The 24,565-nt window shown below is 41.8% G+C and overlaps 2 protein-coding genes across 11 annotated transcripts in view; both read right to left on the bottom strand.

Annotated features, from left to right (window-relative positions):
- Positions 1-172: 172 nt before the first annotated feature.
- Positions 173-3,307, bottom strand: LOC139154439 (uncharacterized). The gene is made up of 2 exons (XM_070729051.1): positions 879-3,307; positions 173-696 (listed from the first exon to the last, which is right to left on the bottom strand). Exons 1-2 carry the CDS (start codon positions 2,160-2,162, stop codon positions 664-666), a joined length of 1,317 nt encoding a protein of 438 aa, XP_070585152.1. The 5' UTR covers positions 2,163-3,307; the 3' UTR covers positions 173-663.
- Positions 3,308-13,837: 10,530 nt separating this feature from the next.
- The window catches only part of PALS2 (protein associated with LIN7 2, MAGUK p55 family member), a 68,875-nt gene continuing 58,147 nt past the window's right edge, over positions 13,838-24,565 (bottom strand). For all 10 annotated transcript variants that reach the window (XM_070729057.1, XM_070729058.1, XM_070729055.1 and 7 more), the window contains 3 exons: positions 22,943-23,145; positions 19,242-19,370; positions 13,838-16,070 (listed from right to left, as the gene is read on the bottom strand). In XM_070729057.1, coding sequence (XP_070585158.1) covers positions 15,894-16,070; positions 19,242-19,370; positions 22,943-23,145 — 509 coding nt within the window. In that variant the 3' untranslated portion in view covers positions 13,838-15,893. The remainder of the gene's footprint in view (positions 16,071-19,241; positions 19,371-22,942; positions 23,146-24,565) is intronic.

Below are 24,565 nucleotides of genomic sequence, written 5' to 3'. Positions count from 1 at the left end.
TGCAGAAGACCCGTTGTACCTACCTGAACGGTCTTCTCGATGCACTGGAAGGAGAGTCCAACATGGGTATTTAACCAATCCGATTGGTAGAGACTGAGTAAAAATTTACATAATAAAAGTTACCGCCCCCTTGCAGTCCCCCCATGAGCTCAGTTTTAAAAACGAAAGGCACTTAAGAGGATAACCAACTTTTATTGACCAATGCAATAACTCAGGAACCAACCCAACCTCCGGTGTCCCTGAACTTCAACTACCGGGTGGGTTTGGACTCTCCTTCCAGTGCATCGAGAAGACCGTTCAGGTAGGTACAACGGGTCTTCTCCACTGCATCTGGAAGGAGAGTCCAACATGGGATATACCAAAGATCTTTAAAGCCCATGGGAGGGAGAAGGTCTAACTAGGGACTTAGGAGAAACACAAACTCTTTGAAGAACCCTCCTGCCAAAGGCCGCTTCCGCTGAAGCAAAGGAGTCCAACTTATAATGTCTAATAAATGTTGTAGGGGCTGCCCAGGTTGCAGCTCGACAAATGTCCTCTATCGATGCTTGAGTAGACCAAGCCGCCGAAGTCGCCGCACTCCTGGTTGAGTGAGCTGTCAATCCTTCTGGAACTGTGTGTCCTCCAGCCTTGTAGGCCTCCGAGATACAGTCCTTAATCCACCGACTAATGGATTTCGCCGATAATCCAAGTCCCTTCCTATATTCAGAAAATGAAATAAAAAGATTCTCAGACTTACGAAATTCCTCTGTCCTTCTAATGTAAATCTTTAGAGCTCTCCGGACATCCACCTTATGCCACAGTAGCTCTGATGGATGACTCCCGTGAGAGCAGAAATCTGGGAGAATAAGTTCCTGTTTCCTATGAAACACTGTATTTACCTTTGGTACAAAGGTGGGGTCCAAACGAAGAACTACCCTATCCGGATAAAAGACACAGAGGTCAGGTCTCACGGATAACGCCGATAACTCCGACACCCTGCGTGCAGATGTAACAGCTACCAGAAAGGCTGTCTTGATGGAAAGTAGCCTAATTGGTATAGACCTCAATGGTTCAAAGGGAGGTTTAGTTAAAGCCTTAAGTACCCACGTGAGGTCCCAGGATGGAAATCTCCTGACAGGCGGAGAATGTTTATTCGTGGCTCCTTTAATAAAATCTCTGATCCAAGGATGCTGAGCCAAGGGACGAGACTCTGGAGTTTGAATCATGGTGGCTAAGGCTGCCACCTGTCGCCTCAAAGTATTAGGAGCTAAGCCACGTTCCACCCCGGCTTGCAGAAACTCTAAAACAGTTATTACAGAAGCTTCCCTAGGATCCTGTAAATCCTTGTCGCAAAATTTACAAAACGCAGCCCAGGTCGCCTGATAAATTCGTGAAGTCGATGGGCGCCTGGCAGCCTGCATGGTATCTATAACCTTCTCTGGTAAGTCCAACTGCTTTAATTTATGCCTTTCAAGTGCCAACCTGTCAAGTGTAGCCACTGAGGATCTGGGTGTTTCAGATTCCCCTGGCTCAACGAGATGATCCGATCTGGAATCCTCCACGGGGGTGACACTGAAAGTTCCACCAAGTCCGCGAACCACGGGCGACGTGGCCAATATGGCGCTAGTAAGATCACTTCCGCCTCCTCGTGAAGGATCTTTTCCACCACCCTCGGGATGAGATTCACGGGGGGAAATGCGTACAGGAGACCTGGAGGCCAAGGTGACAGTAGGGCGTTGGTCCCCTCTGCTCCTGGATCCGGAAACCGTGTGAAAAACCTCGGAAGCTGAGTGTTCTGGCCGCTGGCAAATAGGTCCACTAGGGGGACCCCAAACCTCTGGGTCAACTGGTAGAACAGGTCTGGATCGAGTCGCCACTCTGACGGATCCAGGGTAGCCCTGCTGAGCCAATCCGCTGTGGAGTTGCTGATCCCTGCGATATGTTCCGCGGTCAGTGACGCCAAATGGGTCTCGGCCCAGGTGAAGAGCCGCATAGTTTCCTCCATAAGACGTTGGGACCTCGTGCCCCCCTGATGATTCAGGTGGGCCCTGGTTGCTACATTGTCTGTTAAGATAAGTATGTGTTTGCCTTCTACTAGGGGGGCAAAGGCCAACAGGGCTAGGAACACTGCTCTTAGTTCTAAGAAATTGATATTGACCGAAGCCAATTCCTCTATTGTCCATTGTCCTTGGGCCATATGACGTCCCAGGTGGGCACCCCACCCGTATAAACTGGCGTCTGTGGTCAGAATGAGACGGTCCTGGGTACGAAAGGGGGAACCCTCCTGAATTGTTGCGGTGAGCCACCACTTCAACGACTCTTTGACCTTCCTTGGTAGGAAGATAATCCTTTGCGAGTGGCTGACCCTGGCCCTCTGGGCTGGCAAAAGAAACCACTGAAGGCCTCTTATATGGTGTCTGGCCCAGGGAACTATACCTATGGCTGACACCAACGTACCTAGCACCTTTGACAATAGCGCCATCGGGGCCCGTCTGAGGCGGATCAAGCCGGCAACCAGACGATGAATGTTCTCCTGCCTCTCGGGGGAGAGGGTTACCTTGCCTGATATGGTGTCGATGATGGAACCCAGATGTTGTAGTCTGGTTGTTGGAGACAGCTGACTTTTCTCCACGTTTATAGTGAAGCCATGCGCTTCTAAGGTCTGTATTGTTCTGGCTAAGTCCTCTCTGGCCTGCCTGGGAGACCTGGACAAAATAATTATGTCGTCCAGGTAGGCCATCAGTCTGATAGAATGAGACCGAAGACTGGCCGTCAGGGCGTCCAGCAACTTGGTAAAAGTCCGTGGGGCCGAGGAGAGGCCGAAGGGCATTGCCCTGTACTGGTAATGTACGCCTTCTGAGCAGAACCTGAGGAATTCCCGGTGTGTCGGGTGTACAGGTACGTGGAGGTAGGCCTCCTTTAAATCTATTGAAGTCAACAGGTCCCTGGACCGTACCGAGGGAAGAATAGTCTGTAAGGAGTGCATATGGAACCTCCTGTACTTGATGTAGATGTTGAGTTGTTTCAAATTCAGTATCATTCGGTATCCTCCTGAAGTCTTGGGTACCAGGAAGATCCTGGAGTAAAATCCCCTGCCAACTTCCTGCTGAGGTACCTGTTCGATGGCTTGTATTTCCAGTAAATGGGCAATCTCCTTGCGGATCTGCTGCCTCTTGTGTAGGTCCCGAAGCCTCGGGCAACTTACAAAGCGATGAGGAGGGAGCCCCATGAATTCCAGACGAAGTCCTTCCGATACGGTGGCTAAAACCCACTTGTCCGAGGAAGTGAGCAGCCAGGAGGGGCTGAAGTGCTGCAGCTTCCCTCCTAGAGGTAGGGGCCCGGAGGAGTCATTTGGAACGACGATATCCCCTCTGGTTGCCTCCACGAAAGGGCCGCCTGGACTGCTGGAAGCCTCTGGGACGATCCTGATAAGATCCGCGATCATTCCTGAATGATTGCTGGGAGTACTGATTCTGGTGAAAACCTCTCTGCGCCTGTCCTTGTCCGGTAGAAGCATCCCAACGTGGGTTCTGCCGTCTGGTGTAGGGAGTAAAGCGACGGTCTTGGCGTCTATTGGACTTAAGGAGGACCTTCCTCTTGTCCTTGTCCTCTATGAGGACTTTATCCAAAATGTCACCGAAGAGCATCGATCCCTGCAGTGGAGCTGAGGCCAGGCGCCATTTTGATTTCAAGTCCGCTGGCCAATTTCTCAGCCACAAAAGCCGGCGCGACGACAGCGTAGTGGCCATGCCCCTACTGGCAAACTTAGCTGCGTGTAGGGTGGCGTCGGCGGAAAACTCAGCTGCGGCCTGTAGTTTGCTGATATCCTGGCGAAGTCTGGCTTCCTCCGGGCCAAGGCGTGACTGCAGTTCCTGGAGCCACATGATGGAGGCCCTGTTGAAGAAGGAGGCCGCAGCAGCCGCTCTGAAACCCCAGCCCGCCATTTGGTGGGTCTTGCGTAATAGGGTTTCCGCCTTTCTGTCCTCTGGTTTCAAGCTCTCCCCTGTCTCTGACGGTACAAGGGCACTGGAAACCAGCGTGACTACTGGCTGGTCAATGGGGGGAAACTCCAAAAGTTTTTCCACCTCATCGTCGAATGTGTAGAACTTGCGCTCCAAATTCGAAGGGCCCTGAGCCGCTGCGGGGTGTTGCCAGGGCTTTTTGACTCCCTCAACGAAGATATGCGATGCCGGGATGTGGTCCGACTCGGGTTGGGGTTCTCTTAAAAGGGAAGCAGATGTCTTGCCGGTCTCTGCTTCTGGTGTCTTAGCCGCTCCCTGCAGGTCCATTACCTGCTTTGCCTTAAAAAGCAGAGTCCGAAACAGCGTGGGCTTAAACAGTCCGGCCACTGGCTGCTGTTCTGGGGTGTTCTCATCCTCTGAGAACTCATACTCTTTATCACTGTCCTCGCCAAAGTCCGGATCCTCTGAGAGAGACCCCAAACCCGAGGGGGGCGGTACTGGCCAAAGGCTTCTTGCCTGAGTCTGAGGTCGGTTCACTTGCTGGCCTGACCCGGCATTTACTCCTTGAGCATAGACATTTGCAAACATCTCCTGTAATTCTGGAGCCATGTGCTGCCACGAACCAGTCTGGGGGCGCAGCCCCGCCGCTGTGGGTGTAAATGTGGCAGAAGGTGCCTGGGTGCCCCTTCTTGGGAGCCCGGAAGGTTCAGGTCTAGTCCAGGACAAGGCTGGAGACGGGGCCTGTGGCAATGACATGAACTGTCCCTCTGGGGACCAGTCACCCTCCTGTAGGGGTCCCAGGTGTCCAAAGGCTGACTGGGGGGTCCCAGGTTCAGGCGTGGTTGGCTGCCTCTGAGTCAGAGGTACTGGAGAAGGGGAGGGGTGCAAGGCTGCCTCCAATTTCTTCTCTAGCGCCTTTATGCGCTTTTCTGCCTCTTTTAATGAGGCCACCGAAGCAGGGGACTGGGAGGGCTTTGACCTCTCCTTATCCTTCCCCTTAGCCTTCTCCTTGCTCACCACTGGGGAGCTGGCTTTCTCGGTATTGGGCTTATCTTCCATTGTACTCACAGCTCCGGTGTTATAATAGGAGTATCACGAGAAAATTGCCTCTCAACAGCTTCGTCACGAAGGAAAAAATGGCTGCCGATGCTGGCCTCGCCCTTGCGGCTGCGCATTAGAGCCGTAGCCCAATTCGCGCCTCTCAGCTGCCGGAAGCCCTTCCGGATGGCGCTCCTGCGCTCCGTGGGGGGGGTGTAGTCAAAATGGCGCTGCCCAGCGTTTTCGCGGGTCTTTTGCGCTCACCCCCCCTTTCGCCGCTTCTTCGGGCTTTCCCAGCCCGGTCTCTGCCCTCCAGGGCTCGCCCAGTCCAGCCGCGGCGATCCCAGCGCTGGCGGCTGCGGCGGCGGCGGAAGTCTCTGCGGCATTCCTCGCCGCTTTACAGCTGATTCGGGCTCCGGCGCTGCCTGCGAACCCCTCCGGGGGTCGCCGTTCTCCCCGAGCCTCCCAGTGGGGGGGGGCGGACCCCCCCACCTTCGGCTCGCAGCCCTTGTTTGACCGCTGAGGCCAGGGACTCCGGGCTGAGGTGCTCCTCTTGGGGGCAGTTCCCTCGGGGGGAAGCAGCCCCTAAGGAGATCGTTGGGGGTGTTGTCCGCGGAGGACAGAGACCCCTGCCTCCAACGTTGATCAGATCTGTAAGGAGACAAAAGAAAAAAGATTAAACTGGTAATAACACCTTAAAATTTATTCAGCAAAACTCAGTGTCTCTACTCTGGGACTGAGTTTTTAAAACTGGGCTCATGGGGGGACTGCAAGGGGGCGGTAACTTTTATTATGTAAATTTTTACTCAGTCTCTACCAATCGGATTGGTTAAATACCCATGTTGGACTCTCCTTCCAGATGCAGTGGAGAAAAAAGTAATTTTATGGCTCATTTACCACCATTCACAACCTTCACAGCATCCATCAGCCATATGAATGTCATTACAGTCGGCATGTACTGCTTGGGCCAGACCTATGATCTTTTCCACCCTTTCTTTCACATACCCCTCACCCTTTGTAGCGAGATTGGAGAGAGATTTCAACAAAGCAAGCTTTTCACTGTTCTACGTATCATGATCATATTGGCAACAGGGAAGGAGAGATTGCCTGCATAAATTGCTTGCTTTTTTTTACTACCCCTACCTCCACTCACACCTGAGTGGAAGGTTTAAAGAGGCCAGGATTTCAAGAGAATGGCTCTAGTTTTAGATTGTGACACAGTTGCATTGCTTTCAATGTATACAAAATAGCAAGGTCCATTTAGCAGTGGTGAAGTATTTTGCCAGTGAGGATTTCCTTGTACAGTACTAGTTATTGTGCTTCAGGACTAATCTTATTTTCCTTATAAAGTAGAAAAGCAGCCACAACCTTTTGGGCTTCAGGAACCTGTTCTATGGTGGGAGGTTTTTCCATGAACTGGAGGGAGATGGTTTTGCATGCTGCCTGCATCCCATGGTCTAGTGCTGGTCCATGGATCAGGGTTTGGGAACTCCTGAACTATAATATATTCTAATTGAACATCATTATGTGGCAACAGAGTGTATTCAAAACTGAGCAAAGACCATCATGAAACAATAACTGAAAGAGCCTTTTAAGCAATTAACGTTAAAAAAAACCCTGAACAACAGCACAGGAATAAATTTAAAGCATTATCTAAAATGTTGGGCTTTCCTTAGAAACCATTATTTAGATTAGAGCCAAATATCACGAAGTATATAAAAAGTTTCCAGTGTTTTTCTTTATGGTGTGGCAGAGAACCTAGGAACAGCAACATCCATTTTAGGAGTCATATTTTTAATCTTTGTTGTTATAAAGACATTTCTATTTACATGATTGGTATAAAGTGTACGAAAATTGCAGGCCTCACAGCTGCTTATTTTAGATAAGGGAGGGGATGTTGAGGGGCGAAATGTAATGTTTAACTTTTTGGATATTCATGTATATAAATAACCCATTTAATTCCTCTTTATTTCTCTTTTAATTTTGAAAATTTGAATAAATAAAGCTTTTTTTAAAAAAAAACCATTCAGTTCCATTCACTTCTGTTAGCAAAGCCATATGGCATTCACTTCTGTTAGCAAAGCCATATGGACTCAAACCAATGGAAGTTAACAGATTTTGGATATTATATTAACAGTACTTATTAAATGCTATTACAGTGATACCTCATCTTACGAACCCCTCTTCATATGAACTTTCAGTGTTTAAGATTTTTTTGCCTCTTATTCCGAACTATTTTCACCTTACGAACCCGAGCATGGAGCTCAAGAGGAGAAAGGTGTGGGGAAAATGAGCAGAACGAGGTGGGCAAAAACGGGAGGGACGCATGGAGTTCAAGAGGAGAAAGTGGGGAAAATGAGCAGGACAGGGTGAGCAAAAATGGGAGGGACTCATGGAGCTTAAGAGGAGAAAGGAGTGGGGAAAATGAGCAGGACAGGGTGGGCAAAAACGGGAGGGACCCATGGAGCTCAAGAGGAGAAAGGAGTGGGGAAAATGAGCAGGACGGGGTGGGCAAAAACTGGAGGGACCCATGGAGCTCAAGAGGAGAAAGGAGTGGGGAAAATGAGCAGGACAGGGTGGGCAAAAACGGGAGGGACCCATGGAGCTCAAGAGGAGAAAGGAGTGGGGAAAATGAGCAGGACAGGTGAGCAAAAACAGGAGGGAAAGACTCATGGAGCTCGAGAGGCTCTTTTCGCCTTGTTTCGTTGGGACTGTCACCTCTTGCCACCTCTCGCTGTCCCTCCCCCCACTCCGTTTGCCTCAGCTTAGTCTGCCCCCCCCCCCCGCTTTTTTAAAAAAAGCCTTAATGTTTTGGATTTTCCTAATGGGCTTGCACGCATTATTGGCTTTTCCATTGATTCCTATGGGAAACATTGTTTCATCTTACGAACTTTTCACCTTACGAACCTCATCCCGGAACCAATTAAGTTCGTAAGATGAGGTATTACTGTATAAGGTATTCTTGGAATGCCGAGTTTTCTTCAATGTTTTAATTAGGCACATGCAGTACAAAAATATGACTTGTTATACTTTCATATTGATAAGTTTTTTCTATATCAATATAAAATTATATCATCTATTGCAAGGAAGGCCTACTGTATTGCCTCTTTCCAGCTTCCTTTTCTGATGCCTGTTCTATACAGTAAGAATGCAATTCATAAGAGACCACTTTGAATTTTCAAATATTAAATTTTATTTCTTATATACAAAAATAACTTTTAAGAGTTTTCAGGATTTCAGTGTTTTATACATTTCAACAATGATACACAATTTAAATGGGGAAACATTAGGGATTAAAAAACATTGTTTAACTGAATAACACACATTTGTCATATGAAATTTTATCAGTTTCTAATGATCCCTTTTCAGAACTTTCTAATCTGATCTATGTGGCAATTTTCTTCTGATTTACAGCATGGAAACACATTAAAATTTCCTATCAGTCAAGTCCCATTTAAATCTTCTATTGTCTTATGTGTGTCAATATTAGTGAACATTTGAAAAAAACTTACCAACTGTTTAATAGAAATATTAAGAGCTGAAGCAATAAAAATTATACTGCATAAGCCTAACACATCATTATTTTGGAATGTACCTAATGATTTTTTATCATCTAATCTTAGAAACACAAAATAGCCCCCATATAATAATTCACAAAACACTGTAGATCTCGATAGAATACACATTTGAAGAAATAGTATGCCAGTGCATCCAAGATATATTTTAATAGTTTCCAAATTAAAACATCTTTCTCTAGCTAACATTACATATTTTTTTAAAAAAGTATAACTACCATGTATGCAGCTGAACCATTCATCAGATGTTTCCCTTACCCTCATATTGGAACACAACTAACGTCAATTGTTGTAAAACTAGATATGATTCTCAACTATTGTTCTTGATCAGTAAGAAAATGTTCGATCTTAAAAATGGATATTCCATTTAGCAGCAAGAAGCCTCAAAGCAATTCAGATCTGCCAAGCCCATATAAGGCAAGGACAATGAAAGAATGAACATAAATAAGCCATCTAAAATATAGGTATGCCTCAACTTACCACCATAATTAAATATGGAATTATTATTGTTAGTCATGATGGATTTTAAGTGCATCATCACTAGTCCATGCTCAGTTTTATGACCTTTGTACAATGATTGTTAAGTAAACTAATTGTTCTTATGTGGGTGCTTTTTCTGGAAGCCAGAAATAAACTGTTTACTGGATCCGTGTCCCTCCTGGTTGGTTTCGGCCAGCAGGGAGGTGACACGGAGCTGGGCCCAGGAGATTACCAACGCTTCCTTGGGGAGGGGAGTTTTTCCATCACTCTATAAAGAAGCGCTTGTGCGCCCCCTCCTCAAGAAGCCCTCCCTGGACCCAGCCGTACTTAACAACTATCGTCCAGTCTCCAACCTTCCCTTTATGGGGAAGGTTGTCGAGAAGGTGGTGGCACTCCAGCTCCAGCGGTCCTTGGAAGAAGCCGATTATCTAGGTCCCCAGCAGTCGGGTTTCAGGGCCGGTTACAGCACGGAAACCGCTTTGGTCGCGTTGATGGATGATCTCTGGCGGGCCCGGGACAGGGGTTTATCCTCTGTCCTGGTGCTCCTTGACCTCTCAGCGGCTTTCGATACCATCGACCATGGTATCCTTCTGCACCGGCTGGAGGGGTTGGGAGTGGGAGGCACTGTCCTTCAGTGGTTCTCTTCCTACCTCTCTGGCCGGTCGCAGTCGGTGTTAGTGGGGGGCCAGAGGTCGACTCCTAGGTTTCTCCCTTGTGGGGTACCTCAGGGGTCGGTCCTCTCCCCCCTGCTATTCAACATCTACATGAAACCGCTGGGCGAGATCATCCAAGGACATGGGGTGAGGTATCATCAATATGCGGATGATACCCAGCTTTACATCTCCACCCCATGCCCAGTCAACGAAGCGGTGGAAGTGATGTGCCGGTGCCTGGAGGCTGTTGGGGCCTGGATGGGTGTCAACAGACTCAAGCTCAACCCGGATAAGACGGAGTGGCTGTGGGTTCTGCCTCCCAAGGACAATCCCATCTGTCCGTCCATCACCCTGGGGGGGGAATTATTGACCCCCTCGGAGAGGGTCCGCAACTTGGGCGTCCTCCTCGATCCACAGCTCACATTAGAACAACATCTTTCAGCTGTGGCGAGGGGGGCGTTTGCCCAGGTTCGCCTGGTGCACCAGTTGCGGCCCTATCTGGACCGGGACTCATTGCTCACAGTCACTCATGCCCTCATCACCTCGAGGTTCGACTACTGTAATGCTCTCTACATGGGGCTACCTTTGAAAAGTGTTCGGAAACTTCAGATCGTGCAAAATGCAGCTGCGAGAGCAGTCATGGGCCTACCTAGGTATGCCCATGTTTCACCATCACTCCGCAGTCTGCATTGGTTGCCGATCAATTTCCGGTCACAATTCAAAGTGTTGGTTATGACCTTTAAAGCCCTTCATGGCATCGGACCAGAATATCTCCGAGACCGCCTCCTGCCGCACGAATCCCAGCGACCGATTAGGTCCCACAGAGTGGGCCTTCTCCGGGTCCCGTCAACTAAACAATGTCGGTTGGCGGGCCCCAGGGGAAGAGCCTTCTCTGTGGCGGCCCCGGCCCTCTGGAACCAACTCCCCCCGGAGATTAGGACTGCCCCTACTCTTCCTGCCTTCCGTAAACTCCTTAAAACCCACCTTTGCCGTCAGGCATGGGGGAACTGAAACATCTCCCCCTGGGCACGTTTAATTTATGCATGGTATGTCTGTGTGTGTGACTGTTAGCATATGGGGTTTTTTAAATATTTAAATATTTTAAATTTATCTGATTGCTTATGATTTGTTTTTTACATGTTGTGAGCCGCCCCGAGTCTTCGGAGAGGGGCGGCATACAAATCTAAGTAATAAATAAATAAATAAATAAACACCAGTTCTCAGCAAAAAATGTAAATTGCTGTCACATGACTGCAGGACACAGTAAATGATATTTATGAAATGATTTTTCAGTATCCAAAGTGATCATTTGACTGTCGGGGGGGGGGGGGGTGTCATCAGAACTTCAAATCCAGGTAATAAGTCATTTTTATAGGGGGGGTGGATATTGTAACTTTCAACAGTTGTTGAGTGGTTGTAAGTTGAGGACTACCTATATAATGAAACATACATAATAGGAATTAGGAATCTCATTAGTTTGTTGCCTGAGGTTTTAGGCTTTTTTCTCATGGATGTTGCCGTTTTAATATTGTAGAGAAAAGATTATTGAATTTCAATGGAAAACTAATTCAAAACAATTTATATCATGAACAACAATATTTCAATATGACATGATGAAAGCAGCTTTTGAGATAATGTTTTCTCTGAAAGTTTCCAAGGTTTATTATGGGAACTCCTGCTAATTGAACCAAGACAGGACAAAGCAAAATGGTAATAATTATGCAATTGATGTAGACTATATTTGATTCTGAGCAGATAAATTATTCAAGAATTGAAAATAAATGTATTTCAGACAAATATTCCCAAAAAAGTTCTGCATTTTACACTTTTATTCCAAAAGTACGTACCTCGCTCTAATCTTTTCAGTTTCATATACAGATTCGAACAAGACAGTTTGCATTCAAAATTCTGCATCTTTCTCAAAAATATACTGCTGATTCCACAAATTGCTAAAACAATACCTCATCATTTTTAGAAATTCCAAGCTTGAGATATTATTATTGATGTATTATTGATTATTGTTATCTTAGCAATTAAATTATTGCTGTTATTTTTGAGTATTTTCTTTTTTCAAAAACTTTTCACCATATTAAAATTACTCAAATATTTTGTACATAATTATTTTAAAGACACTGCTTATCTGTGACATTAATAGGCTGAATAGAAATACAGGGTTTTTCCAGAAGCACCAACATGAATTGTCATTTAAAACAGCAGTCTCCAATCTTGCCAATTGGAGAATAGATAGTTCCACATGTGCTTGCCATTCACACAAATGGAACTGCACATGCATGGTTGCAAGCCTGCTGTGCATACAAACTCATGTGCTTGCCTGCCTCTTCTTGGCTTTGTTCTAAATGAGCCATGGCCCAGTAGTGGACTGCAGCCCAAGGGCTGGGGACCTCTGATTTAAAACATCCCTCAGCTTCTATTATTCTCTTTCTTTAGCTCTTGCTCTTGCATTCTTTTTTTATAATTTTCCTTGATTATGACAATTGTCTTTCTGGCACTTGCTGTTCTTATATTGGTTAGTATATTAGTATTTATAAATTTTGAAGGCCAAAAATAGTTTTAAAAAGTAGCAGTTTCCCTTTGAATATTCAGTTATTGGCTACATAAAAAAAACAAGCATTTACATTACAAACTAAAATTAACTTTGATTTAGGTCTGACTCAGCAGGATTCATATATTCTGCACTTTATAATAAATTTAGGATAAATGAAAAGCTTAAAATAAATAAACTATAATATATTCCAGGAACTTTATAGTACTCATGGATTCAGCATGACTTATTGTAGCTTGTAGGTATAATAGATATAATTTTAAAATTACCATAATGTATAAACTGTATAAATTTATGGAATTTGTTTTTTAAAAAGCTTCAACAGATACAATTATGGATTGTCTTAATGGGTAAATAAGGTTTAATAACTGTCATGCACTTTTATTGATTTTTTTTCCATTCCATAATTTTAGTAAAACTATAGAACAGAACAGTGAATAGTATTTACCGATCCATGTTAACATCTAGTATAGGCATTTGCATAAACCATTGTTTTTTCCTATTAGTACACAGCATACCTATATACATGATATATATATATTTCAAAATATATATACTTACTTTGGTACAGATAATTACATACCCTAATATCAGCAAGCAATATTACCTTCCCATTTTATGTACCCATGTTAAGCACAGATACTTTTTTTCATTTTTATACTGAACTACACATAGAGTCACCCTTGTATGATTTCTCATTTACTCTATTAATGAAGGAAGGATAAGTATACTTTATCCTTTGAGAAAAGTAGTAAAACATTTCTGGTATATTCTGGATTTATTATCCATAGGAATTTGCAATATTTAGTTCAATTCATATTATTGAAAGGAACTGTGCAATTGCAGATAAAGATGCCAAGAACTTGGGAAGGTATAAAGCAGAAATTAAGTGTCTTAATTTCTGCTTTACACCTTCCCAATCAATCCATTCTGCATTTCATTTACATCAAGTTAGCATGATGGCACTGTCCTTGGAAGCATTTTGCTTGTTACATATTTCTCCATTGCCGCCTTCAGTGGGAGGATAAATTCATGGGTCTCCATAGTCAAAATTTCATTTCTTCGTAGCTGGGAGTACACCCATGCATCAAAAACAGTGTATGACCTATATCATGTGCAGTGATATTCTGCCACTGAGTGTAGATGTGCATTTAATATTGAATGTAGTAATTCATATGCATGGCAGTGAACTAACTCTTCCTGTTACATTCAGGACCTGTGGTTAAATTCCCACATTAATGCCAAGAGTGAATTCTGTGACATGAGCAGTTCTCCCAAGATGATATAGGAGTACCAGCATAAAAAGTCTTGCCCAGAGAAAATATAAAATGTTTCTTGACCAATTCCCTACTTTTAATTATTTCTTTAGAAAGCCATTAAGGCAAATACTGATACTCACTTTTCTTCTTCCTGCTTTTGACAGCACTGAGCGTCTGGGTCTTAATACAAAATCAAATTCCTTTAATCACTTGCTAAACTTAACTTAAACTAAGACCAACTTGGAAAAAAACCCCTTTTGCTTTCCAACAAGAGTGGATAATACAAATCAATGGCTAAAAACAAAACAAGACAGGAGTAGACTGAATATTCTGCTTTAGAACATTTTATTATTATTTTTTAATTGTTCAGGTAGAATCTGAACAGAACTTTAATCACGGCTACTTAAAATGCAGCCCAAACTCTCATCTAGCACAGAGCAATAGCAACAAACCAAATGGAATGCCATCTGTTGTAATATTAGAAAACAAAGGAATGAGAAGCAGTTATTTGGCTTGAGGATTCAATCATGCCTTCCACTCAATCTCCATTCAAACAGTATTATATTCAATAAAAGTATAATCATTTTTATACTTTAACCAACTTCATAATCCTATAATGACACTGAAATTACAGAGTAAAATATTATTTCGGGTACTGGAATGCCCCCTTCCCAACTCAGGTATACATATTTTTACATACTTAACATCAGCCTATCTACAGAATTAATGCAACAGAAATAAATTTCTGTACAATATTTCATATTGTTATAAGCCAATGTCTAAATACCAATAGCAATTAAGACACAGATATGCAACTATTTGCATAACATTTACAAAATATACTTAAGTCTTTAAAAAAATACCACAAAGGGTTTTTTAAAATCTACAATACCTTTTTGGTATCAACATTTCTCTATATAAACTAAAAATTATTGAAACCCTGTTTCCTTGTGCATCTTAAAAGCCAAAATACTTAAAAGCTAGTTTGTACTGTTTTGGCCTTTTCCAATATTTTTTCATAGTTGGCATCTTGTGTTTGATACTTTGGTATTGAAAATAAGTAATCCTAGTGCTCAAACTCATAAGCAAAACAAATGAAATGGGTAGATGATAACCACGTCAGACCCTTTGTGTGTTAGCAGTGGATGGCTCTATTTATAATAGCAGGTATAATATAAAATATGACCATAAGATTATTTCCTCTTAGTAACCATCCATATCTACACCCCCTCAATAGAATATGTATCAGAAATGTATTTATGTAATCAGTAAATATGAACCTAAAATGATGAACTAACTAAGGGAAGAGTTATTAGCTAACACTGTAAAACGTGAGTGTGAAACAAAAATAAATTATTTGCTAAATAACACTGAATTTTAGCATCTGACAATAATTTTAGTTTCACACACTATTTGGTGAATAAAGCAAGGATCAACTCAAAAGCCCCACATTACGTTTTATAGCACACAAAATCACTAGTATAAACTAAAAGCCAGTAACCATAGAACGGTATACAAATACAGAGCGAGATCATAATAAAAAAGCAGATTTTGTTCCTGTAAGCTATGAGTTTTCCACAACTAAGAACATACATTCTACATGCTGAGCTCTTCATTAAGATTCTGTAGCATGAGATTCTTTCAGGCTACTTCACCATTACCTCAAACACAATTAATTTACAATATGAGACTTTGTTTTAAAATACTTACTGAATGGGTTGAAATGTTGGCTTTTTAAAAGGGTATCTTAGGGAAAGTTCAAGATATTGCTTTTACATTTATGTAAAAAGGGAATCTACATAAAAGTCTACAGTACATCTGTCTAAGACAAAACAGCTGCAAAACATGAATAAACATTAAGCAAATATGCTTCAATAACATGGCTCAATGCTGGTTGCTTTATTAAAGGTTCTGCTTATGTCAATGAGATATGCTTGTTAGATAAGGATTATATCTAAAGAATAAAAACTAATCAGATGAAACATTTGATTTAAAACAGTTTTACAAAAACCTTTTCAAGTATTTTTCTCCTATCACAGTGAAAATGTAAGATCAAATGTATGACTGGAAAGTTCTTTAGATGGGTAAAGGCAAAGTAGTAAATCAAAACATTTATAAAAATGCTTCAACGCATTTCCTTCATGTGATATGAATAAAAAGGTTATTTGTAAAAAGTTAGAAAAATTAAAATAAATTACATATTAAGTACACTTTCCCTTCAACATTTTGTATAAAAAATTTGACTAACATACTATCATTTTAATATACATAAAATAAAAACATATTGAGTCCTGCCAAGTATCTGGCACCACTGTACAATATTTTCTTAGTATAGTGTTTTCTTCCCACCAACATTACATAATGTTTCAGCTTTAAAAGAACTGTCAGTATACCCAGCTAATTGGGACCCACTGTGATTCCATTCTCAATTTCTCTGTAGCAGTTTGCAACTTCTCAAAAGCTTTGTCTAGGTTGTCATTCACAATAATCAGATCAAAGTAGTGACTATAAGCTCTCTGGATCCGTGCACTCTCATCAACAGTTTTCTTCAAATCAGTATCCTATTAAAATATTGACAAATGTTAAAAACAAAACAATACTATAAAAAGCAAGCAACTAGAGTCAGATTTAAAATTGAGAGCCTGCATTAAAAATATTTTAGGGATCAGTAAGACCAGGGTTGTTGGTTTTGGTTTTTTTTTTTTAGGAAAAAAAGGATTTAAAATTAATTCCTAAAAATATCATGAAACAGATATCAGAAAGTGCAAACAGCTATTTAGATACAACAGATGTTCTTAATTACATTACTGCAACTCTTGGGATTCTTATAGTTATGCAAAACTCTTTAAACATGCACATAAGTTGCATACTTTGAAATAAAAATGTTTCAATATTAGTTTATTACAATACTGGACTTCATCAGAAAAAAATTAAATTATTGTAATTAATAACAAAGTAGCCACATTTTGTGCTAGATCAAGCTGTATGGACCCTATTAACCACATACTTAAATGAGCAGACTTGTCAGTAAATATTTTCCTGGCCCATTTTAATATGCAGGTACAGTATTTATTTATAAAGGTCTATCAACTGAGGATTAAGGTGCCTTAGAGACCATTTTCTGTGACACTGATTTATCTGGCTATTTTGCCTGATAGTTTACATGAAATTATTTTTCACTTTCTTTCTTAGAGCTTCACACACACACTTGTTAGGCTAAATTTAGATTTAATTATATTCAAAATTATATCTGATTCTGATTTGTTTTGATTTGAAATTATCAGCCTTTTACCAATTCCATTGACTTCTGTATTCTAACACAATCTGAATCCAAACTATTATTTTAATATATTCTATCCTGACAATTTTAAATGGATAAATACAACATTATACAGTGGTACCTCAAGATACGAACCCCTCGTCTTACGAACAACTCGTGATACGAACCCGGGGTTCAGAAAAAATTTGCCTCTTCTTACGAACTTTTTCCGAGTTACGAACCGGCGTTTGGGAGACAGCTGGGAAGCCGCGCGGCTGTTTTAAAAGGTGACAGCCGGGCGGCGGGGCTTCCCAGCAGCCTCCCGAACGCCGGTTCGTAACTCGAAAAAAGTTCGTAAGAAGAGGCAAAATTTTTCTGAACCCCGGGTTCGGTTCGGGAGGTTGCTAGGAAGCCCCCCAGCCCGGCGGTGACCTTTTAAAACAGCCGCGCGGCTTCCCAGCTTTCTCCGAACGCCGAACGCGGAAGTTCGGGTTTGGCGTTCGGCTTCGGGAGACAGCTGGGAAGCCGCGCGGCTGTTTTAAAAGGTCACAGCCGGGCTGGGGGGCTTCCCAGCACCCCCCGAACCCCGAACCCGGAAGTTCGGCAAAAGTTCGGGGTTCGGGGGGGTGCTGGGAAGCCCCCCATCCTGGCGGTCACATTTTAAAACAGCCGCGCGGCTTCCCAGCTGTCTCCGAACGCCGAAGTTCGGGTTTGGCGTTCGGCTTCGGGAGACAGCTGGGAAGCCACGCGGCTGTTTTAAAAGTCACAGCTGGGCTGGGGGGCTTCCCAGCACCCCCCCAACCCCGAACCCGGAAGTTCGGCAAAAGTTTGGGGTTCGGGGGGTGCTGGGAAGCCCCCCAGCCCGGCTGTGACCTTTTAAAACAGCTGCGCGGCTTCCTAGCTGTCTCCCGAAGCTGAACGCCAAACCCGAACTTCTGCGTTCGGCGTTCGGAGACAGCTGGGAAGTCGCGCGGCTGTTTTAAAAGGTGACCGCCGGGCTGGGGGGCTTCCCAGCACCCCCCCCCCGAACCCTGAACTTTTGCCGAACTTCCGGATTCGGGGTTGGGGGGGTGCTGGGAAGCCCCCAGGCTGTTCTAAAAGGTGACAGCCGGGTGGCAGCGGTTTTTTTGCGGGTTTTTTTTTTTGGTTGCACGGATTAATTGACTTTACATTGTTTCCTATGGGAAACAATGTTTCGTCTTACGAACCTTTCGTCTTACGAACCTCCCCCTGGAACCAATTAGGTTCGTAAGATGAGGTATGACTGTATATTTAAATGCAGGAGTTATATCCTAAGAATCAGATACCAACACATATTTACAATAACTAGAAGTGTAGCCCTCTTTTCAATTAAGAAACTAAATTAGGAATGTTATTTGAATTAAAAGAACTTCTTGTTCCATAATATATTTTTAAAATATATTGAGAGACATCGAATACATTATTTGCCTCACATTAACAAACTACTGTACTAGACTGCCTAAAACAAATGAGGCAGGTATAACAAAATGAAATAAAAATCTGCAACAATCTATGCCTAGAAAGTTTAGTAAAAGTCCAAGAACTACAAATGGCCAAGCAGAAAAAAGGAAAGGAATCTGAAGATTTCCTATATCTGTAATGGCGACCCTATGATACTCGTGCCAGAAGTGGTATGCAGAGCCATCTATCCAGGCACACCAGCCATTCAGATAAAAATTGAGCATGCAGCTCAATTTTTGTTGCTCCCGCTACCAGTACCCTGCACATGCAGCTCCCCATCTCCGGTGTGCGTGTACACATGTCCAAGCAAGATTTTGCTTCTGTGCATGCTCAGGAAGCAAAATCTCACGAGGGATTGTGCATGAGAGATTTCAGTGAATTTTTGCTTCTGGGCACGCACGGAAGCAAAAAAATTGCCAAAATCTCTCTCTCTCAAGCATTCCCTTGCAAGATTTTGTTTCTTGCGTGGAAACAATATCTCACTCGGACGCGCACACACCACGGGCATGGAGCTGCGCATGCAGCTCAATTTTTGCTACTGGTGTGATGACATCAACTGTACTCGTAGGAACCCACTACTGCAGCCATTGCTTATTGCTCTTCTGGGTTCTGGCGCATGCATGCAGGCCAAAAACGCATGCAGGCCAAAAACAGGAAGACCAGGTGACTGGCACACATGCATATGCTGGAAACTGGAAGCTCAGCTTCCCAGTGCATGCATGCATGCATGCTGAGGAACTGCTCTTCTGATTTCCAGTACTCCCCTGTGCGCTCCTGTTTCGGCACTCAATGCGAAAAAAGTTTGCCAATATTCGCCTATACTGTATTAAGTGCAGTTTTAATAATGCTAATATGTTAATATATTAACATAATATGTTATATTAACATAATAATAATAATAATAATAATATGATATTATTATGTTAATAATGCTGAAAAAACAAATTAGTTTATTTACACATATTTTTTTTAAAATGATAATTTTCCTTACTGTTAGAAGCTTGGTTGTAATTCCTGCATCAACCACAGCTTTGTGCATTGCACGCAGGGTTTCAAGTTCTGGAGCAGCAATAAAAACTACATAGGGCATGAACTCTGATGTCCGCAACACTTTAAGTGCCTGGAAAGAAAATAATTAAGTTATGCATTCAATTTTTTGGATAATAAGCAGTGTCATTAAATGTAGCTTTAACGTTATCCAGATTTTCATGATAGCACAGGGGATAATATATATTTTTCATTATTTATTTGACAACATGCTTCAGTCCATTTTTTAAAACGATGCAATCTATTAGGACATAGAAAGTGTGTTTTTCCTATCACTGCATTCAGCCTCTTAAATTATATGCCCCAAGAGATCCATGTGACTGCTTCCCTAGGATGTTCTGGAGTTCTTTACAATCATAGCAGTTCTCCCAGAATATCAGTAGTGGACTTAGTAATGGTGGTGAGATACAGACTATGGTTGTCAGGATGTGTAAGAAATTTTCTCAGTAGTGTTTTCTTAAACTGTAAGCTGCTCAAAAGTACAGTCAAGTGACTTCTAAATCTATATTTCAATTCAGATATATATTTCTCAAAATAATTAGTACCTAAGGATAGGGGGAATTTTCTTTAGTTATTATACTTTTGTAATCTAACAACACATAGTGTATTTATCAGGTTACAGTTACCATATTTCAAGTATTTCTGGGCACATTTAAGTAGTGAAAATAGCATTAGAAATATTTCAGTGGTCATTTCAATTTTTTTAAAAAAAGCAAAATAAGTAAATGCAAATAAAAAGTGACTTGCCACACAACATGCTGAAGAATTAAGTGAGTGTTTTTCCTATCACTGCATTCAGCCTCTTAAATTATATGCCCCTAAGCATAAAGGCAGCGGGGTGACTTTGGGTCACTCACTCTCTCCCAGCCTTGGAATGGAGGCAATTATAAGCCACTTCTGAGGTCTTGCCAGAAAAAAATGTATGAATCTGACTAGGTAGTCACCAGGAGTCAACACTCATTGATAGGCACTCCTCACCAACAAAGCCTCTTTTTGGAATGGAATTTGCACTAAACCAATAATTTGCATAACCTAATTTGAGTTCAGAGCCATATCAAATTTTGTAGGATATATAAATACTCACAACGATTTAACACAAATAGACTTCACTGAAGACAACATTGAAAAAGCACTATGTGGACCTGATGGACTATGTGCATACTTCCTAAAAAGCTCTCCACAGTCATAGCTGAACCGCTAAGCATAATCTATGAGATATCTTCCAGAATAAGCTCCTTGCCCAACCTATGGTCACTAGGCATACTCATCCCTATTGTCAAAAAGGGAGACCCCAGCCTAGTTGAAAATTACAGGCCAATCTCTCTATGTTGCGTCACATGAAAGTCATAGAATCAATCATAAACCAATCCATTACCCCTCACTTAGAAACTAACAACCTACTTTCAAACAAGCAATTTGGTTTCAGGAAAAAATTATCGTACTACACTGCAAAAACCTATGAACCTCAAAACTTTACAAGGGCAAAAGAAAAGACGCAGTTTATATAGACTTCTGTAAAGCTTTTGACTCAGTGGTTCATGATAAACTACTTCTGAAACTGAAAACCTATGGCATCTCTGTGTCCCTACATGACTAGATATCTGCATTCCTGTCAAATAGACAACAAGTGGTCAAAATAGGGAGCACCCTATCTAATCCCATTCCTGTTAACAGTAGGGTAGCGTACTAAGATCAACACTCTTTATATTCTATATAAATGAACTTTGCGATCACATTACAAGTGACTGTGTTTTCTTCACCGATGATGTAAAATTCTTCAACACTGCCCACAACACTGCTACCCTCCAAAAAGATCTTGACTCTGTGTCAGAATGGTCAAACATCTGGCAACTCCAAATCTCAACCAACAAATGTTCTGTCCTGCACATTGGCAAAAAGAATCAGAACACCAAATACAAGGTGAATAAACAAATCTTGCAGATGACCCTCACTCTGTCAAAGATCTTGGAATACCCACATCAAATGACCTAAGTGCCAAAGCCCACTGCAACAACATCGCTGAAAAGGTTTCCAAGAGTTGCTAACCTAATATTACATAGTTTCTTCTCCAGTAATATCACATTATTAACCAGAGCATACAAACCATTTGCCAGACCAATCCTTGAATACAGCTCATCTGTCTGGAACCCACACCGCATATCAGATGTAAATACATTAGAAAGTATCCAGAGATACTTTACTAGAAGAGCCTTCCACTCCTCTACTCACAACAGAATACCTTACGCAACCAGACTTGAAATCCTGGGCTTAGAAAACTTAGAACTACATCACCTTCAGCACAACCTAAGCATAGCTAATTAAATTATCTGCTATAATGTCCTACCTGTCAATGATTACTTCAGCTTCAACCATAACAATATACAAGCACTCAACAGATACAAACTCAAAGTGAATCATCTCAAACTTGACTGTAGAAAATACGACTTCAGCAACAGAATGGTTAATGCCTTGAACTCACTACCTGACTCTGTAGTTTCATCACCAAACCCCAAAAATGTTAGCCTTAAATTGTCCATTGTTGACCTCACCCAATTCCTAGGAGGTAAGTAAGAGGCGTGCATACTATCCCTATCCAATTGTTCCCTCTTATCAGTATCCATCTTATGTATATAAACAATGTCATACCTATGTATATTACAAATATTACAAATAAAATAAAATAAAAAACAAATAAGATATTTAAGGTTAGACTAGGGCGAAACATCTCCCAAAACTGAATCAAGGTGGGGCAGGATTACATTCCTATTAATTTCCCTCCCTTCTCTGATGTTTTAAATTATTGTAATTGAGTTCTTTTCAAATTTTCCAGTATAGGTATAGAACATACAGTTCCAAACAAAGAAGCTTCCCTTCTATTGCCATTGACTTTAAACCTCAAGAGATTAAGAGAACTAGTTTAGTCTAGTGATTAAAGCACTGGACTAAGAAGGGGGGGGGCGTTCTTGTCCTCCCTTGAGTCACCCTCCCTAAGCTTTAGATAACAATGGCGAATTCCTTTTGAAAGGTTGCTAAGTAACTTGCATGGACTTATTCGTGTAGTTACCTGAAGTCAACCTCAAAAAATAAAAGAAATAAGAGTCTTATTCTTTATCCTTCTACTGCTTCTACAACCACAATCTCCACCATTTGGAAACAGTAGCAAATATTGATCAAAGAAGGAGAAGATGGAAAAAATGCACAATAATAAGGAAGGTTAACTCAAGAACAATCCCTTTGAAGCTACAAATGTCTCAGATGGCCTTTAGCTTAGCTTTATAAGCCGTTTTGCATTTCAAAAGAACAATAAAAATTCTACACATATAGTGAAGTTATGGGAGCATTCCTTTCAGATATGTAAGCTCTAGCTCCCCTCTAGAGACAACTGGGAAATCCACAACTTGCAAATGTCTTCACGTAGGCAGGACTGGATTTTTAAAAACTATTTCTTTATGTGTATAATCTTGGGGAGGATTAAGAATCATAAATGGCCACTTAAATCTTGTGAAAACAGCATTTAAAACATGCTAAAATAGGAAAAGGAACAATGTTGCTCTTTCTGGTCATCACTGGCAATAATAAGGCATGATGTTGAAAGGTCACTTTCTGTTGCACAATAAACTAAAATTTCCTGTTACACTAGCATACCTGTGGATTCACATCCAAGATACATGTCCTTCCAGTCTGAACCACTTCAATAATGGAATCTATTTTGGTACCGTAAAGATTTCCTTCATATTCCCCGTGTTCTAAATATCTTCCTGCTTTAATATCTGCCTCCATTTCACTTCGTGACACAAACCGGTATGCTTGTCCATCTTTCTCATCATCCCTCGGTTTCCGCGATGTAACTAAATAAATTGACATATGAGCAAAACAACAATATGCAAAGAATACAGGCAGGTGTGCTTTTATGTAGGGAACAAAGATTTGAATACAGTAGATTTCCTGTACTAGTAGAAAGGCTCTTCAGTCCAAGAATGGTTTCCTGTTATGGCTCACAAAATAATTCCTATGTTTTAGGAAACAGCAATAGCACTTATTTATATATCTCTTTACAGCCCTCTCCAAGCAGTTTACAGAGTCAGCCTATTGCCCCTAACAATCTGAGTGCTCATTTTACTGACCTCGGAAGGATGGAAGGCTGAATCAACCTTGAACTGATGAGACTCAAACTGCCAAACTGCAGGCAGCCAACAGTCAGCAGAAATAGCCTGCAGTACCACATTCCAACCACCGTACGGATCATATAACATTTCAACTTTCAAATATTAAACCTGACAGAAGATTGAGGGGTATAGAACAGTGTTTTTCAACCAATGCGCCGTGGCACACTAATGTGCCGCGAGACATAGTCAGGTGTGCCGCGAAGAAGGAAGCTCAGGTTCCGGTCTCACAACTTTTTGCTGAGAGAGAGAGAGAGAGTGAGATAGAGAGAAAGAGAGAGAAAGAAAGCAAGAGAGAGAGAGAGAGAAAGCAAGAGAGAGAGAAAGAAAAGAAAGAGAGAAAGAAAAGAAAGAGAGAAAGAAAGCAAGAGAGAGAGTGAAAGAGAGATAAAAGAAAGAGAGAAAGAAAGAGAGAGAGAGAGAGAAAAGGAGAGGAAGGGAGAGAGAGAAATGAGAGGATGGGAAGGAAAAAATAGAAATGAGAAAATGATTGAGACAGAGAATGAGAGGAAAGAGAGAGAAACAAAGGAGAGAGAGAAGTGACTCTTGATTTAAAGCATATGATAAAAAGCACCCAAAGAATAAGAGAGAAAACCCCCCAGCCCTCACCTGTTTTGGGAAATGGTTCAAGAGTGTGTATACACACACACACAGAGGAGGGGAGGAGACAGGGTTGGAAAAAAAGAGAAGAGTGTCTTAGGGTGTCATTTTGGTTGGTGGTGTGCCCCAGGATTTTGTAAATGTAAAAAAATGTACCGCGGCTCAAAAAAGGTTGAAAATCACTGGTATAGAAGATCACAGAAAAACTCCAGAAATTAGACAGAACTACAGAACTATTTTAATTTGCATTTTTATTTTCATTATGAGTTCATGTAGTTTCTGCCTCTCTTCCATCTGCATCTGAAAAAAAGTAGTATATTGCCAACTATTTATAATTAAAATGTTTAAATGAACTTGCGTACAAATAATTTAAATTTCAATCTGTAGAATTCCTTATGTAATGCATTACATAAGGAATTCTACAGATTGAAATTCAAATGATTTGTATGCAAGTACATTTAAATATTTTAATTATAAATAGTTGGCAAAATATTTTGGGACAAGT

This window comes from Erythrolamprus reginae, chromosome Z (assembly GCF_031021105.1).
Source record: "Erythrolamprus reginae isolate rEryReg1 chromosome Z, rEryReg1.hap1, whole genome shotgun sequence".
Taxonomy (NCBI): Eukaryota; Metazoa; Chordata; class Lepidosauria; order Squamata; family Dipsadidae; genus Erythrolamprus; species Erythrolamprus reginae.
Note: the sequence above shows the minus strand (reverse complement) of the source record. Positions and strands in the feature narration are given on the sequence as shown.

What these genes read in the sequence shown, in the direction of transcription:
- LOC139154439 (XM_070729051.1), bottom strand. Translation starts at nt 2,162, where the DNA reads ATGGACAATAGAGGAATTGGCTTCGGTCAATATCAATTTCTTAGAACT. An exon ending in ACCCCACCTTTGTACCAAAG is followed by an intron (nt 697 to 878) that starts GTAAATACAGTG and finishes TTCTGAATATAG; the next exon opens with GAAGGGACTTGGATTATCGG.